At 50.9% G+C, this 18191-nt stretch overlaps 1 protein-coding gene across 1 annotated transcript; it reads left to right on the plus strand.

Annotated features, from left to right (window-relative positions):
- The first annotated feature begins 1956 nt into the window (after nucleotides 1-1956).
- On the plus strand, nucleotides 1957-16021 carry Ftcd (formimidoyltransferase cyclodeaminase). The gene is made up of 14 exons (XM_051153274.1): nucleotides 1957-2055; nucleotides 3176-3359; nucleotides 4285-4413; nucleotides 6437-6525; nucleotides 6653-6832; nucleotides 8107-8244; nucleotides 8355-8486; nucleotides 9950-10011; nucleotides 10566-10695; nucleotides 10924-11085; nucleotides 13445-13488; nucleotides 13692-13830; nucleotides 14449-14544; nucleotides 15842-16021. Exons 1-14 carry the CDS (start codon nucleotides 2002-2004, stop codon nucleotides 15926-15928), a joined length of 1626 nt encoding a protein of 541 aa, XP_051009231.1. The 5' UTR covers nucleotides 1957-2001; the 3' UTR covers nucleotides 15929-16021.
- Nucleotides 16022-18191: the final 2170 nt, after the last annotated feature.

Below are 18191 nucleotides of genomic sequence, written 5' to 3' on the forward strand. Positions count from 1 at the left end.
CCATACAGAAGGGCTACACCAGCCTTCGCCTAGAATTAGAATTGCAAGAAGGCATGGGGGAGTTGGAGCACGAGCTGGGCCTGCCGTTCTCATGCAGCTGGAGCTGTATCACTGAAGGCTCTAGAGTCAGCAGTGAGGAAAACATGGGCTCTCTTTACCTTCCTGTCCTGGGGAGTGCAATACCGTACATTATAGCAAAGCGTGTGCAACAGCGTCACCTGCTGCACTCTCACACCAACTACCACGTGTACACTCACATCTGCCCCAACATACATGTGCTTGTAACATGAACATCACACATGTATGCTTCCTCAAATATACATATGCCAACACATATGTACATACACACACACATACACACACACACACATACCAACAGTTACTCATATACAAATACCAGCATACACTGATACACACCAGCACCCACATAGATGCAAATATTAATACCCATGCATGGGCACTTATCCCAGTGCCCACACACATGCTAATGTACTGCACACATACTAGGAACACAACGGCACATACATTGTGCTAGTTAGTTTTTATTATCACCTAGACACAACCTGGAATCCTCTGGGAACAGTAAACTCACACTGAGTCATGGTCCAGATCAGACTGATCGATCTGTGGCCAAGTCTGTGGGAGATTGTCTTCTTACTTTTGTTCTTTAGATTTATTAAAGCAAATACACACATACATATTTTGCCTGCATGTACGTATGTGGACCATATGCATGCCTGTGTCCACGGAGGTGAGAAAAGGGTAGCAGATCCAATGTAACCAGAGTTGCAGATGGTTGCAAGCTGCCATGTGGGTGCTGGGAATCAAACCCAGATCCTCTGCAGGAGCAACACGTGCTCTTAACTGCTGAACCGTTTCTCCAGCTCCAGCAATTGAGTGCTGCAGGAGGACCCAGCCTAAAATGGGCAGAACCAGTCCTTGGGCCGGTGTCCCTGGACTGGAGGGGTGAGCCAGGAAGCAAACCAGGAAGCGGCGTTCCTCCATGGTTTCTGTTTCACTGCCTGCTTGAGTTCCTGCCTTGACTTCCCTCAACGATGCCCTGCGACCCGATGAACCCTTCCCTGCCCCAAGCTGCTTTTGCTTAGAGTGTTTTATCACAGCAACAGAAAAGCAAACGAGGACACATGCGCACCACAGGTTGCTCACATCAGTACCCACACAGTACCACATCGGTATCCATCTTTCCTACATTTTGGTTGACACACACGCTAACCCCCATCCACTTGCAAATACCTACATCCTCATAAACGCCAAAATTCACATAGTGCAGGTAATCTAATATCTACCCGCATGTGCACACTAACACCCACACACATATTTACACCAATCCTTACATATTCACACACACCCCGCATCCACTCATCCACTCAATTCACTCATATGTACACCTAACCTATGGATTGTACACATAAACACTTACACATAAATTCCCCTGGTCAAACATGTTCTTGCTCCCACCCCCACCCTCTCTTCTGCCTCTCTGAGCTAACTTGACTTCTATGGAGGACCAGGCTTTATGCTGAGCCTCACACATGGCCTCTCGTCCCCCACATCCCTGAGGCCAGGTCCGATATAAAAAGTTACTAACCCTCGAGTCCCATGGGGCCTCCTCCAGAAGGGCTACATTCTGAGGACAATACATTGTCACCTGGGATGGTCAACAGGCAGCCCTGGCCTAAGGTGGGCCTTGACTTCAAGTTGGCCTGATGCCCTAGCTTGATCTTTCTCCCTCTAAGGCCTCCAGTGGTTCTCGGCATGTGGCCCTCTAACCTTGTCATGTGGTTTTTTTGAGAGCTCGCCCTGGAGAACATGTACTGATCTGGAGAACACCCCTGTGCTCTCCAGCTGCCTTCGCACTGTCCCTGGTTAATAAGAAACTAGCTGTGAGGAGGGTATAAAGGCTCCAGGGCCATCTGAGAGCTGCCACTCCTCCTCCCTCTGCAGCCTCTTGAGAGGAGCGTCTGGACTCAGGTGCTGGCAATGTCCCAATTGGTGGAATGTGTCCCCAACTTCTCAGAGGGGAACAACCAAGAGGTGAGGCTCCTGCAGGGCTGTGTGGGTGCTCTGGTCACACGGAAGGGAGTGAGTTTGGTATGGGAGAAGGTTGCCTTCCCAGCACGGGCAGAGTCATGCTGGGATCCCTCAAAGGAGCCATTTCTGTCAGCTCTGGAACATTTCGTGCATGTAGGGAACCCCGGAGGAATGGCAGGAGGCCTAGGGACTTTGGGGGTGCTCCTGGTAGGGATCTGGTGAATCCCTCGACTTCACCATTTCTACCTAAAAATGAATCACCTTGAATACAGGTGCAGAGGGCAGAGGTCACAGGAAAGGTCATCCCTACGTGTATTAGCTCCTGCCTCACCCCTGAAGCCTTGAGGGGTAGGCACTATTATGAACCTCCTGACCTGATGGGGAAACTGAGGTGCAGAGGCCTCCTCAGGATAGGGCTTGAGTTCTGAGCACTGGTTTTGAACTGGAAGATTCTGAGCTCATCAGGCTTTTTTTTTTTTCTAATTTTAGCTAACAGCCCCCACCTTGGCTGTTCCCACTGGAAGACTGATCTCTGTCCACCCTCTCTGAGTATCTGGGTGTTGGCAGCAGGCCCACTTTTAATTTTTCTGGACATATCTGAGCCCGCAGCGGCATGGCCACTGTCATGAGGGCCTTCCTTGTGCCATGTGGGTCTTGTGCTGAAGCTCAGCTCTTTGGGGGACCCCCCCCTCCAACCACCTTTTAAAAATTATTCATTTTATATCCCAATTATAGCCCCCTTCCTCTTCTCCCAGTTCCACCCTTCCTCCCTCATCCCCCTCCCCCCTCCCCTACCACTCAGAAAAGGGAGCCCCCTAACCCACCTCAGCACTTCATGGTGCATCAGTACTGAGCCGTCCTCTTCCATGGTGGCTTGGCAAGGCAGTTCTGCCAGGGGAAGTGATTGAAAACCAGGCAACAGTCATGTCAGAGACTACCCCCATTTCCCTTATTAGGGGACCCACAAGAAGACCAAGATGCCCATTGGGTACATATGTATAGGGGGCCGAGGTCTAGTTCATGCATGGTTCTTGTCAAATCACCTTCTTGAGATCACACCTGGGTATGGGATAGCAGCCTTCCCAAGTGGGGTCTGAGTTGTGCGTTGGGCCTCTATCTCCAGGTGATTGATGCCATTTCTCGAGCCATCTCCCAGACCCCAGGCTGTGTGCTGCTGGACGTTGATGCCGGACCCTCCACCAACCGCACTGTCTACACTTTTGTGGGGCGGCCAGAGTGTGTGGTCGAGGGAGCCCTCAGTGCGGCACATACAGCCTCGCAGCTCATCGACATGAGCAAACACAAGGGTGAGGCAGCTCAGGATTTGAATTGAACCAGGTCTCCCATGTCTCCTCTTTCAGGCTTAGCTTGTGCCAAGGTGTCCTGGGAGAAGGGCAGGCCCAGGGCATGAACATGGGGTGTAAGTCCCACAGGACTGGTGGCCAGGCTTCTTGGAGACTCCCCTAGGGCTAGGGTCAGGGTCACATAGTGTGTCTTGGTGCCTATTCCCAGGAACAGGCTGGAGGAAAGGCAAGGAGATGGTCCTAGGACACAGGCTAAGGAGACCAGCTGCCCTCTAGAGTGGGCACCCCTCTTTTTGGATTCAGTGTTTCTCTGATAATCTACAGGGGTTCACTCATCTCAAGGTCTTGATTAGACTGAGGCCTGGGGGAACCAGAAGAAGGCACTGTGCCAGGAAGCAAACTTGTCAACTGCCTCAAAACCAAACACAATGGTAGGGGTGGGCAGGGTCAAAGGTTAGTGGACACACAGAGCTGGACAAATAGCCATGGCCTCTGTCCGTTCTCTGGAAGAGGTTTCCAGAGGTCGCAGTAAGGAGTAGATAACGGGCTTGCCAAGGTTAGGAGGTACCAGGACATAACAGGCTTGCCAAGGTTAGGAGGTACGAGGCACAGTGTCTGGATGGGGCATGGAGTCTCTGCTGCCAGGAAAGGCAGGGCTGGTCCAAGACCAGATACTTTCAGCCTGGCAAGGTCTCACTGAGGGCCTTAGTTTTGTAATTTTTTTTTCAGGGAAAAAATATTATAAAGGCCAGCTTACTCAGGCTCTAACCCATTCTCCAGCCATAGAAACAAGGGGAGTTGCCACATTCTGTGACATTCCTAATAGGCCAGCCTGGGAGGAATTGCTGCTGCCAACCATCTGGGGCTGGCTGCTTTCTACGGTGTGGATAGCTGTAAGGGTAATGATGATCTGCCCCTTTTCCTGCAGGAGAGCATCCTCGAATGGGTGCCCTAGATGTGTGTCCCTTCATCCCGGTGAGGGGTGTCAGTATGGACGAGTGTGTGCTCTGTGCCAAGGCCTTTGGCCAGCGGCTGGCAGAGGAGCTCAATGTACCAGGTGAGTGTCCTGGGAGGATCGACTTTGGGGCATCTCTGGATTCCAGGCTCTGACACATGCCCTGGTTCTCCGCCCTTGATACCTTTTAAGACTGCAGAACATGCCTAACCTGGTGGCGCATGCCTTTAATCCCGGTGGTCAGGAGGCAGAGGCAGGCAGATCTCTGTGAGTTCAAGGCCATCCTTTTCTATATAGTTTCAGGATAGTCTGGGCTACATAGAGAAACCTTATCTCAACAAAACAAAACAAAACAAAACAAAACAAAAAGAACGCAAGATACCAATACCAAAAACAAGCAAAAAATGGAAAAAATAAAAGTACCATGATGCTAGACCAGCCCCAGATTCTTAGATAATAAAATAAATGCATGCAGAAGTCACAACCACAAGCGAATGCAGCCAGCATGTCCCATTCTGCTTGTTGGGCAATGAATATTATTTGACAGGACATTGATAAACATGTTTAAGCTTGCTGAGCCTGGAGGCTTAAAAAAGAAAAAAGAAAAAAATTTATGTCTTATAAAAATAGAAAGACTTTGGGGCTAGAGAAATGGCTTGGTGGTTTAAGCATTTGTTTCTCAAGCATGAGGACCAGAGGTCAGATTTCCAGGGACCCCCCCATAAATGCCAGATGGGCATGGTGACCCCCATAAATGCCGGATGGACATGGTGACCCCCATAAATGCTGGATGGGTATGGTGACCCCCATAAATGCCAGATAGACATGGTGACCCCCATAAATGCTGGATGGGCATGGTGACCCCCATACATGCCGGATGGGCATGGTGACCCCCATAAATGCCGGATGGGCATGATGACCCCCATAAATGCCGGATGGGCATGGTGACCCCCATAAATGCCGGATGGGCATGATGACCCCCATAAATGCCGGATGGGCATGATGACTCCCATAAATGCTGGATGGGTATGGTGACCCCCATAAATGCCGGATGGGCATGGTGACCCCCATAAATGCCGGATGGGCATGATGACCCCCATAAATGCCGGATGGGCATGATGACTCCCATAAATGCTGGATGGGTATGGTGACCCCCATAAATGCCAGATGGGCATGGTGATCCACCTGTAATTGCGGCCTAGTAGGCAAAGAGAGAACAGGCTAGTTAGCAAGACTAGCCATACCAGGGGTCTCCGAGTTTGATTGAGAGACTCACCTCAGTGAATAAAGTTGAAGAATAGCCAACGATGATCTTGGGCCTCCACATGCAGATGCACACTTGTATAGGAGCCTACATAGAGGCAAAAACATGCATACACAAATGCACAACACACACACACACACACATGAAAACTGGGGGGAAATGTTTCATTTTGGGGATCAAGAAAATGCTATGGAACAAACCAGGAACGGAATGCACAACACAGTGTTGGGGGAGACACCAGGCTAGGCAATCTGTATGGCAGCACAGTGTAGGATCCAGCCAGGCTCTATTGCTGCCATAAACACAAGCTAACATATGAGGCTAGGGCCCGTGTATACAGCATGTTCTGCTTTTTCTTCTCTCAGGACAGATTCACCACGTAGTAACTACATTTTTTGTTTGTTTGTTTGTTTTTAAGACAGGGTTTCTCTGTGTAGCTTTGGCTGTCCTGGACTCACTTTGTAGACCAGGCTGGCCTCAAACTCACAGGGATCCGCCAGCCTCTGCCTCCCAAGTGCTGGGATTAAAGGCATGCGCCACCACACCCAGCTGTAACAATACATTAAAAAAAAAAAGAAACCAGAGAGTATTGCATAAGCATTCCCAACACACCCTACCCTTACTCCTAGGGGTATATATCCTTCTTAATAGCACTGGTATTTGGGTAGGTGGGGGCATTTGCTGTGCCGCCTGCACGGCAATACCCACACCAAGAGTATGGAGAGGGTGGGGCTCCCCAGAGAGAGTGAGTCAAGGGGAATCTACCCCAAGCTGAAATTGGAGGGAGCCACCCTTCCTGGGATGGGTGGAGGGTACTCGGTTCTACCCAGCTAAGACCTGACCAGTTGGCTTCCTTTGCAGTGTACCTTTATGGTGAGGCAGCTCAGACACCCAGTCGCCAGACCCTGCCGGCCATCCGGGCTGGAGAGTATGAAGCCCTGCCTGAGAAGGTGCTGCCCCACCCACACAAGTGGCTGGGTGTCAGAGGGTGGCCTCCCTGCCATTTTGTCCTCCTAGGGAGAGTGGGTAGGTCTGAGTCTCCTCCTCCTCCTCACCCCCAGGTGAATGTTCCCACAGCTTAAACAGACCGAGTGGGTGCCTGACTTTGGCCCTAGCTCCTTTGTCCCCAGTTGGGGTGCCACTGTCACAGGTGCACGGAAATTCCTCATTGCATTCAACATCAACCTTCTCAGCACCAAGGAACAGGCCCACCGTATTGCTCTCAACCTGCGGGAGCAGGGCCGAGGGAAAGACCAGGTGGGTAGCCTCGGGTTTGCTGTCCCATCCCCCAGGGATCTTCCTTGGAACCCCCTGGGGAAATTGTTCACCTTAGGGTCACAGCCTTGTGGGATCTCAGGATCAGAATTTGATATTGAGGAGTCCCTTAAAAATTTTTTTTTTAGAGATTTATTTATTTATTATTTATACAGTATTCTGCTTAAATGCCAAAAGCAGGCACCAGAGCTCATTACAGATGGTTGTGAGCCACCAAGTAGTTGCTGGGAATTGAACTCAGGACCTTTAGAAGAACAGCTAGTTCTCTTAACCTCTGAGCCACCTCTGCAGCCCCCAGCCCAAATTATTTTTATATGTGTTTTCCTGCATGTGTGCCAAAAGAGGGCACTGGGTCCCTTGAGACTAGACTTACATATGATTATGAGCCATCATGTAGGTACTGGGAATCAAACCAAGGTCCTCTGGAAAAGGAGCAAGTGTTCTTAACCCCTGAGTCATCTCTCCAGCTCCAGCAGCCTTTGTTTTAACAGGCATTTTCACAGAAGCGGACAGGGTCAAGTTTCTGTGTAAACAGCGGCCTAGCAATCCCAGGTGTCTTCACATTTCCACGTCCTTCTAGATGTTTTAAGTATCTCTTCCTCCTGATCCCCCTCCTCCCCTGGAAGCTTCCCCACCAGGTCTGCATAGAAGTTGTTAGTTAGCTTGAGTGTCACGTCTCTAGACGCCATGTCCAGCCAGTGAAAGGAGGTGAAGGGCCCCATCTTCCCATCGGTCCCTCACATCTTACTAGACAGGGAGGTTCCAGGAGCCTAGCTTCCTGCAGCATCCACTGTCTATAGGCACAACAACCCTCGAGTCCTTTTTTAAAAATTCCCCTTCCAAAGGTGAGGTCAGAGGTCATCAAACAGACAGCATCAGAGTGACTGATGTGATGGTGGGAGGTGGACCACAGAGAAGTTGGGATTTCCCCTGGCCTCTCACATCAGTGCGCCTAGGTCTCTAGACCATGGTGTGGTCAGAGACTGGCAACAAGCCTGCCCTCTGGGGCCTCAGTTTTCATGTGGCCAGTGGGGTTTTTCCCCCTCATTTCTCTAGCCAGACCAAAGAAGACAGAAAGAACAAGGAGAGACTCAGTGCCAACCCAGCCATCTGGGCCACCTCGCCTGACTCATCTGCCTAGGGAACACAAATGCAAGAGGCTTTCAGAGGCCAGGCATTGTGAAGGTTGGGGCAGGGGCCAGGCAGAGGGGAGATTCTTAGCCCAGGTCGGGGGGAACATATATATCTCTTTGTAGCCGGGACGTCTGAAAAAGGTTCAGGGCATCGGTTGGTACCTGGATGAAAAGAACTTGGCTCAAGTGTCTACAAACCTCCTGGACTTTGAGGTCACAGCTCTGCACACAGTCTATGAGGAGGCCTGCAGGGAGGCTCAGGTGGGTAGGGCAGGTGCCCCACACCTGTCTGACATCCAGAACTCCACCCCATCCCACCCCTGTCCCCCACCACTGCTGCCCCAGGCGCTGACCTCGCCTCTGTCTCACAGGAGCTGAATTTGCCCGTGGTGGGCTCACAGCTGGTGGGCCTGGTGCCTCTGCAGGCCCTCCTGGATGCTGCAGCCTTCTACTGTGACAAGGAGAAGCTGTTTGTTCTAGAGGAGGAACACCGGATACGGCTGGTGGGCTGTGTTCCCTTTGTGCGCTGTGGAGTGAGATGTCAAGGGAGGCACGGAGAAGGGTGTAGGCTTTTGGCTGCTCCAGCAGCAAGCTGGTGTTCCCAGGGGGCCCACCCAAAAGCCAAAACCCCCTTCTTCCTCCTTCACCTCCTTTGTTTCATTGATGTGTGTGTGTGTGTGTGTGTGTGTGTGTGTGTGTGTGTGTGTGTGTGTGTGTGTGTAAGACAGAAGACAGTTTCAGGTGTCATTCCGAAGGTGCTGTCTACCTTTTGTGTGTGTGTGTGTATGTGTGTGTGTGTGTGTGTGTGTGTGTGTGTGTGTGTGTGTGTGTGTGTGTGTGTGTGTGTGACAGGATCTCTCACTGACCTGGTAGGCTAGGCCTCCTGTCTCCACTTCCCTAGCACTGGAGTTACCAGTAAAGTGCTTGCCACTATGCCAGGATTTTAAATCTTTCTTTTTTCCTTCTTTCTCCTGGGGCTATGACTCAAAGTTTTGTGCTTGAGTGACAAGCCCTTTACTGACCCACTCTGTCGCCAGCCCTTGACTTGCAGTTAGATTTTCCGTTATCACTGTCATTTAGAAGAGCATTACCAAGGCTTCCTTTGTGACTTATATTCCATAAACTTCATGTTCTTTGCCTTCCACACTCCTGGGCTGGCTGTCCTGTGAAGAGCCATGTCTGCTGCCAGCCCCCTCCAGCAGGCTCCTTACAGCCCTATAACGGACAGTTCATGGCTTTGGGTCCATATGTCCCAGGCGCATACCTCCCCTGGTCCCATCTACAAACGATTCTCTCCACAAGCATGTCTGCTTACCTATGGCACCTTTGCTCAATGCAGTGGGCCCGGGATCTGCTGGGGGTGGGGGTCGGGAAGGGGGGAGTGGGGATGGGGGTTGGGGTAGGGGTAGGGGTGGGGGGAGGATTAGCTTCTTATTCTTTCATGAAAAATGTTCCTCAGTGCTTGCTGATTCTGAGACCTAATTCTTATTTCTGTAACTACCTCTGGGGTACGCCTGGCTTGTGTCCTTCAAGTGTGTGTGTCCCTTTCTGCTTTTAGAAAGTGAAACCTGCTGTCACTGCTGCACAGTTTCATAAAAGGTCTACTGGTCTTGCTTGAGATGAATTCTAATCTTAAATGGGGGCAGTTTTAAGCTGTATCCTGACTTTAGGTGAAACTCAGTTTTTCTCGGAGTTATATTCAGGTGAAGCAAGGCTGCCCCTGGCTGTAAGAATCCGTTAGGTTCTGAGTTAGAGTCTTGTCCCATGGCCATGGAGGCTTGGCTGTGAGGGAAGGGTGGGCAGCCCTTTCTCGCTTATGTTTTCCCCGGGAGCATAGGGTGTTTCTGTTGTACGGCTCAACCTGTCAGGAAGCGAGTTGGTGGGTTCCTGGGAAAGGAGTGTGGGCAAACTTGTCTAGGTGAAGCTAAGCTAAGCAGTTGGCTGAGGTGAGGTGTCCACTCTCCAGGTGGTGAACCGGCTGGGCCTGGATTCCCTGGCACCCTTCGACCCAAAGGAGAGGATAATCGAGTGAGGCCTCACAGCCCTGCCCCGACTCCCCCACTCTGCTCCCATCTTGCCTTTTATTTTAAAATTTTAAAAAATTTTACTTGCTTTACCCACCTTCAACTTCCTCCCAATCTTCACAGCTCTGGCTCCTGAATTTTTTTATTAATTAATTAATTAATTAATCAATTAATATACTTTACGTCTGGGTAGGAAGTTCTCTTCCTCCTCCCCTCCCAGCCCCTCCCTCTTACCTCCCCTTGTCCCCCTCCCTATCTTCTCAGAGAAGGGGAGATTTACTGTGGGTACCAACCGGCCTTGGCGTATCAAGTAGGACTGGGCCATCTTCTCCTATTGAAGATAGACAAGGCTGTCCAGTTAGGGGAAAGGGACCCAAAGGCAGGAAACAGAGTCAGAGACCCCAGATCTTGAGTCTGATAACCAATCCTCCAAGGGCTCTGCTTACTTCCTTAGCACCCCATCCTGGCAGGTCTGTTTCTCCTCTCTCCCGGCTCTCAGCTTGAGGCTGCGGGTAAGGGTGTATGTCTACCCTTCGTTAAGTTTCTCCCACCGGGTAGGTACCTGGTCCCAGGTAGTGGACCACAGCAGAGCCTGGTGGACAAGTCACTGCACGCTTTTGTTCGGGAGGTGGGCGCCCGCTCTGCTGCCCCTGGCGGGGGCTCTGTGGCAGCGGCTGTTGCAGCCCTGGTGAGTCCCTGAGGGCAGAGCCATTACATGGCGGGACCCAGGACTGGGTATGGCTGGGGTGGGGCAGAGTGGGAGATCCTGGGGGGCGGGACTCAGGGGTGGGAGACTCTGTAGTGGGGGGCCCTGACGGCTGAGACTCTATAGTTCATTTTCCTGCACTTGGGGTTCCCTGCTAGAAGACAGGGCAGTCCCCGAGCCAGGACTCCCCTATATCTTTGCCCTTACCAGGGCGCAGCTCTGGCTTCTATGGTGGGCCAGATGACCTATGGGCGTCGCCAGTTTGATCACCTGGACTCCACCATGCGGCGCCTGATCCCACCCTTCTATGCGGCCTCTGCCCAGCTGACCTCATTGGTAGATGCTGATGCCAGGGCTTTTGCTGCCTGTTTGGTAAGTGTGCAGACCTGCCAGAACTAGGCTTGCTAGCCACAGTAGCCTGCAAATTTGCAGCCAGGACCCACTGGGAAGGTGACATGATTGGCCACTATTCTAGGATAACAGGATCTTGCCCCAGGGAAGGAGCTTTGGCAGGGGGGCAGGAGCTCAGAATGGGGGACTCTGGAATTTGGGATCCTGGAGGGATACAGACTGGCAACCTTGAGTGCAAGAACAAACACTTCTCACAGGCTGGCCAGCCAGGATCTTGGCTTCCAGGCCAGAGATGTGTGAGTGCTGGACCCTAGATTCTAGAGACCTGCAGTAAGGGACCCTGTACGTTGGCTGGCCTACCATGGAGGTCAGCTCTGTGCCCTGGTGAGAGGCATGCTGCAGGGGTGGCGCCCTTTCCTGACTTCCTCAGCAGGCCAGAGCTCTAACATAGAAATCTTAACAGAAGAAATGTGGAGATTAGGGACTTAGACTAGAAAGAACCCCTCAGCCGTAAGATAGCAGGAACCATGAGGAGAGTTCAAAGGTGTGAAAACAATCTTGAGAAATAATTATGGGCTGTGGACAGATTAGAAGACATAGCAAGCATGCAGGGCCAGGCTCTGAGCAGATGAAAGAGATGATCAGAAGTGAGATGTACACAACACAGAGACATAGAGAGGGCTTCACAGGGACGGACACACACACACACACACACACACACACACACAAGAAACACAGAGACGGATACACACAACGATAGACACACAGAGACAGAGAGATACATAAGCAGAGACACAGAGAGGTAGAGGTAGAGACAGATAAAAACCGAGTGACAGAGATGGAGAGTAACTGGGACACAGGAATACACAGAAAGACAGACAGACAGACAGACAGACAGACAGACACACACACACAAAGAAACACAGAGACGGATACACACAATGATAGACACACAGAGACAGAGAGATACATAAGCAGAGACATAGAGAGGTAGAGGTAGAGACAGATAAAAACCGAGTGACAGAGATGGAGAGTAACTGGGACACAGGAATACACAGAAAGACAGACAGACAGACAGACAGACAGACACACACACACACACGCGCGCGCGCGCACGCGCGCAGAGATGTTAAGACACAGACAGGCATTTAAAGAGGAATGCTAGTTCAGACATAAATATTAGAAAATCAGAGACAATTCTAACATTAGAAATTGGAAGTAAGAAATAAAGTGAGCACTCCGAAAACCATAAGAGAAAGTCAGATAAGTGAAATGAACCGAAGGGAAGCAAAGAAAACTGACAATAAACATCCAAAGCATATGAGAAGATATAAAATAATATGAGACGAAGCTTGTGTAAGTGTTGATTGATTAATGTCCCTCATACGGAGCAAGAAGATGGAGTTTTAGAAATAAATAAACAAACAGGGAAGGAGCCACTAAATATGTGAGAAATTCCTAGAAGCAAAATGCTACTTATGTATACTTTTCTCATCAAAACAACAACAAAAAAATGAAAACATAATAAAACTTACAATAAGTTAGGAGACAGAACTATGAGGACTCTAAGGCCAAGAAGCTGGATTGAGTGCCGCATTCCCCATACATGCTGTGACATAGTGACAAGCTAGCCAGAGACAGTGAGTCCATAGCTTCGCCTGTCACTGCTGACACAAGGGATACTGACAATGAATTTCTGGTGGAGATCTGGGTAAATATACCAAACGGCAGTGGCTGTGCCCCTAGTCAGCCGCTCCCTGTCCTGTCCTGCACTGCCGTGGGAGGCTGGGATTTTCAGCAACTCACCACACAGACTCCCTTCCTGTGGTTGTGAACCATCCCAGCAGCCATTCAGGAGGAAGACCAGATCTACCGATGGCCAGGGACAAGGGATGCGGCACCATGGCCGAGAAGGCCTTAGGGCTCCCCGCATCAGCATCACTCTTTTGTGTTTAGACTGGGCATGGTTAAGTTGTTCCCGTTATTTTACATTGGAAGTGGCACTAGGAGAGCCCGGTACTGTGGGAAAGATGCTGGGAAGGATGCAGGGGCCTTTAAAGGCTCTAGGTGTCTTTTTCTAGAAACAAGATTCCCCAGAGAATGCCACTCAACTGTCTTCACCAGATGGCTACGTGGGCCCATGGCACCCAGGCCTCAGTGCCAAGGCCCATAAACCACAGCCACCAACAGAAACATCATCCCCAAGGAATGTGTCTCTGCCTGTGGCCTGTAGCACATGATGCACTTGAGTGGGAAATGCCCATGCTGGAGGCCATGGATAGGCGCGGCCCATGCTGCCCTCAGCAGCCATGTCCCAGGACACAGTCCAGCCCCTCATGGTCACTCATCATGTGTGTTTTGGTCTTTTTGTTTCCTGTAGGAGGCAATTAAGCTGCCCAAGAACACAGCTGAAGAGAGGGACAGGTGAGCAAGGCACTGGCCAGGTGGCCCTGCGGGGCCTTTAGGCCATGGGTCTCAGTGTCTAGGGAGCTGGCCCAGATGCACCATGGGCAATGAGCGATGATCTTTTTGTCACTCCTGAGTCTGTGTGCTCAGCCTGTGGGAAGGGACAGTGCTGTTCAGAAGGTACTCTGCCCCCAGCTCATATCTCACTGCCTGGGTTCTAGGCGTGCGTGTGCTCTGCAGGAGGGGCTGAGACAGGCAGTTGCCGTGCCACTGAAACTGGCAGAGACTGTGTCCCAGCTGTGGCCAGTGCTGCAGGAGCTGGCCCTATGTGGGAACCTGGCCTGCTTGTCTGACATGCAGGTATGCGGGTGCCGGGGAGTTACAGAAACTCGGGGTGCTACCTACATTCTTGTTCAGTGTTCTCCCTCGGAGCTTCTGGTTATGGCTATGTCACCCTTACTTATCCCTACATACTGGGAAATACCCAAGGCCATCTTTGGACTCAGACATCACTCATCTGTGTCCAGTGTCGGGGATGGGACAAACCAGAGCCATACCCTCTGACTCCTGCAGCTAACCCAGCAACCCTGCAGTCTGCAGTGTATTCTAGTGCTTGGTCCTGAGGCCCCAGGGAAGTGACCCTCTATCCTGAGAATGGCCTTAATTTGCAGGCTGGTAGCTGCTGAGGGCAGGTTGAGCGGGATTGATGGCCTCTTACAAGCTACTGCCAACCTTCACAGCTTCCTCAGGCCTCCAGCAGCCTAGATACCTTTTCCAGGTTCAGGTCTCAGGCCAAAATGACCACGGGAGCCTGGTCTCTGTGGGTAGGGTTACATCTCATGGTACGAAGAACGCACATCCCTGCTTGGAGCCCTTGCCTGTCAGCGTGCTTGGTCTCGACACGAAGGGTGAGCTTTTTCAAGAGGCGCAGGGGCACTGTGGGTCCAGAAGCAGGCCCTGTCTCTGGTGTCTCTACAGGTGGCAGCCAAGGCCTTGGAAACAGGTGTGTTTGGCGCATACTTCAATGTGCTCACCAACCTGAAGGACATGACCGATGACACGTTTAAAGAGAAGGTGGGCAGCAGGCAGATTTGGTGCCACACCCCACCAGGGGACTTTCCATGTCTGCTGTGGTCAGGGTTGACTCTTACTAGTCACGTGAATGAACAGGCCCTTGCAGTCTAGCCAGGGGACATAGGGATAGGGTGACCAGGTGCCTGCTGGCATACTTTGACATTTCTCTTCCCATGAGTCCAGCTATGGCTAAGAGATAGAGTTGCTAGATAGTGCCCACAGCATCTTCCCTGCTCTCATGGCAGAACTGAAGGGCTTGGCCACTCCAGGCTGGGGGACCCCAAAGTACCGACAACCCAGGAGCTGGAAATGAACTGAACCTCAGCATTCCTAACAGCCACATGACACTTTGATTGTATTATTGAGGTAAAATTCACAGAACATACAAATCACTATCTATTTATTTATTTATTTATTATGTATACTGTGCTCTGCCTGCATGTACACCTACAGGGCAAAAGAAGGCACCAGATCTCATTATAGATGGTTATGAGACACCATGTGGTTGCTGGGGATTGAACTCAGGACCTGTGGAGGAACAGTCAGTGCCATTAATCTCTGAGCCATCTCTCCAGCCCCCAAATTGCTATTTTTTCTTTTACATATATTTTATTAATTTATTCATATAACATCTCAATTCCTACCCCATCCTTTGTATCCTCCCATTCCTCCCTCCCTCCCATTTTCCCCTTACTCCCCTCCCCTATGACTGTGACTGAGGGGGACCTCCTCCCCCTGTATATGCTCATAGGATAGCAAGTCTCTTCTTGGTAGTCTGCTATCCTTCCAAATTGCTATTTTAAAGTATACAATTCAGTAGAGGTGCTGCACAGTCACAGTATTGTAGAGCCATCACTCCAGAAAGTTCCAGGACACTTAAAAAAAATCACTTTGAAGGAAACCCCTGCCAGTTAGCAGACACTATCCCTATCCCATTCTTAAGCGTCTGTCTCTTAGATATTTTGAAGAGGCCTTTTTAAGGGCTCAGTTCTTAGATGGGATGCTAGCAATAGGCTGTCTTTTGGGCCTGGCCCCTCCCTGATTACCTTTAGTCAGTATGAACCACAGGAGCCCTGCCCCTCTAGGAAACATCTCTACCCCACAGCAGTCCGTGGGTATGGCTGTCCCCATAGCTCCTACCCATACTGAGAAATTCAGGAGTGCCTGTCCAAGATGACCCTAGTCACTGTGAGGTGGGTATGCCATGTAGAGGTGGCACTGCGATTTTTCTGTCAGGAGCAGCAGGCCACAGCAAGCACGGAGGTGGTAGGGTAACATGTCCTTCTATGTCTGTCAGACCCGCCATCGAATCTCCAGCCTTCTGCAGGAAGCCACGACCCAGGCTGCAATGGTGCTTCATAGCCTAGAAGCCCGGAAGGAGTGAAGAGATCTCCCCCCAATGGATGGTCCAACCTGCAGTATTTCTTACCTGTCTTAAGTAGCCCAAGCCTTGCTTTGGGGGAGACTCAGCCGTGACATCAGCAGTGTGAGGTTGGCGCTCTACCCACAGCTGCCTATGTAGCATTGGAAGATGCGACAGGGGTGCTTTGGGGGAGGGCCTGATTGGGCGTGGTGTTCTGCAAGCATCCAGCCTGACACCCTCTGTCACCCATGGCTTCTAGTAAACTCTGAACACAAACCTGCCTGGTTGTGCTTGGGTTTTAGGGGCATGGTCGAGGGCTGAGACTATGACAGGGAACACAGCCAGGGAACCCCTTAATCTGTGAGTAATGAAGTGAAAGCCCAAAATGCAGAATCCCTAAATGGAGAGTTTGTGGGAATAGTGTGTGTGTGTGAGGTGTGTGTGATGTGGTGTGTATGTGTGTGTGTGGTGTGTGTGTGGTGTATGTGGTGTGTGTGTGTGGTGTGGTGTGTGGTGTGGTGTGTGTGGTGTGTGTGGTGTGTGTGTGTGTTGTGGTGTGTGGATGCCCTGAGCCCTAGATTCATCGCTATTGTCTTAGTTAAATTAAGATCACCATTGTTGTGATGAAACACCAGGAACAGAAAGCAAATTGGAGAGGAAAGGGTTTATGTGGCTTACACTTCTTTCTGTTGTTGATCTGTTTCAAGAAGTTAGGACCAGATCTTAAACAGCGCTGAAGCCTGGAGGCAGGAGCTGATGCAGAGGCCATAGAGGGGTGCTGCTTACTGCTTTGCTACTCATGGCTTGTCCAGCCTGCTCTTTTAAAGAACCCAGGACCACCAAGCCAGGAGTGAAACCACTTCCTTTACTAGACACAGGGGGTTGCAACTTTCTCTGCCCATCACCAATGAAGACAATGCCCTCCAGCCAGCTCTTATGGAAGTGTTTTCTCAGTTGGGGGTCCCTTCTTTCCAATGACTCTAGCTTGTGTATCAAGTTGACATAAGACAAGCCAGCACAGCCATGTAGCAGGAAACAGGCTATAGTGCTTCCCTCACTTTGGGGGTGTATGTGTGTGTGTGTGTGGCTCCTTAGGACCGCGAAGACACCCTCTTCTCTCACTAGACAGTCCACTTCTAGCCTCCATGACTCCTTCCCTGGGGCTCACCCCATCCTGCATCCTCAGATGTCCTGTTGGTTACTTCCTGTCTCTATTCTCCATCACTAATAAACCATCCGGATGACTCTCACACGCGCCATTCCGTGAGAACGCTCCCAAGTATGGTTATACTTATTAGCACAGGCTATAAAAAGAAAACGACTTGTGGTACATTCTTCTGAAGTGAGGCAGGAAGTCTAAATGCCTTTTAAGACTGATTTGCAATCTGAAAATTTAAGTCATTTGTTTCTGGAAAGAGACATCATTGACCAGGGGAAGGGACACGAACGGACATTTCACACACGTGCTGCTGGCAAAGGGGATGGGGTTTTCATTGCAGGTGGTTCTGACAAATTAGACTGAACTTCCAGAGCTTTGCACGGGAGGGGCGGGAAGGGACGGGGGGGGGGGTGGGGAGGGGCTGGGAGAAAGCCTTCTGCAGTCAGTATGTAGAACCGTGCAGCCGCTGTGCTTGCAGGTGGGATGGGTTGGTATATTGCTCTGTCCCCATGGGCCGTCTGAGCTGCCAGTCTCAAATGTGGGTCCCACCCAGGGTTGGGGTTGTCTTCGGGAGGAGGCAGACAGATGAGGATTCTGTATTCTTTTCCTGAGATGCAAGGACATTGAGGACAGAGGAGGTTCGTACCTAATCCCAGCCCAGCCCAGGCTTTGTGCTTCATACAAAGGAGCCACACAAAAGTGGCTCAGAAGACTTATCTCTCCAGGTGCACAGCTTCCTTTATCCCTTCCTCAGGCAGAGGAGATTCCGATAGGCTTACTGGACTTATGGTCCTTAACCCTAGTCATATCCCCAGCACCGTAACCCAGAAATGGAGCCGCAACCCGGAGAGGCTGCAGGACACCAGAGAAAGTGTCTTCTTCCTTTCAGTATGTGTATCGCAGGACTGTGTAAGAGGAGTGGCCGGTTGTGTCATCATTTTTCTTGAAGAGGCATTCCTCTTAATTTGTCTACAACCAAGAGTCACCTGGGAGTGATTGCCCAGATCAGACTGGCCTGTCGCTATATCTATGGGGAGTTGTCTTGATTGATTGACGGAAGAAGACCCTGACCACTGTGGGCGGTGCCGCCCCTATGCAGGCGGTTCTGGACTGTATAAGAAAGCT

The sequence above is a fragment of the Acomys russatus genome, chromosome 11 (genome assembly GCF_903995435.1).
Source record: "Acomys russatus chromosome 11, mAcoRus1.1, whole genome shotgun sequence".
NCBI classification, from domain to species: Eukaryota; Metazoa; Chordata; class Mammalia; order Rodentia; family Muridae; genus Acomys; species Acomys russatus.

What these genes read in the sequence shown, in the direction of transcription:
- Ftcd (XM_051153274.1), top strand. Translation starts at nt 2,002, where the DNA reads ATGTCCCAATTGGTGGAATGTGTCCCCAACTTCTCAGAGGGGAACAAC. An exon ending in AGAGGAGCTCAATGTACCAG is followed by an intron (nt 4,414 to 6,436) that starts GTGAGTGTCCTG and finishes CTTCCTTTGCAG; the next exon opens with TGTACCTTTATGGTGAGGCA. An exon ending in GGGCTTTTGCTGCCTGTTTG is followed by an intron (nt 11,086 to 13,444) that starts GTAAGTGTGCAG and finishes TGTTTCCTGTAG; the next exon opens with GAGGCAATTAAGCTGCCCAA.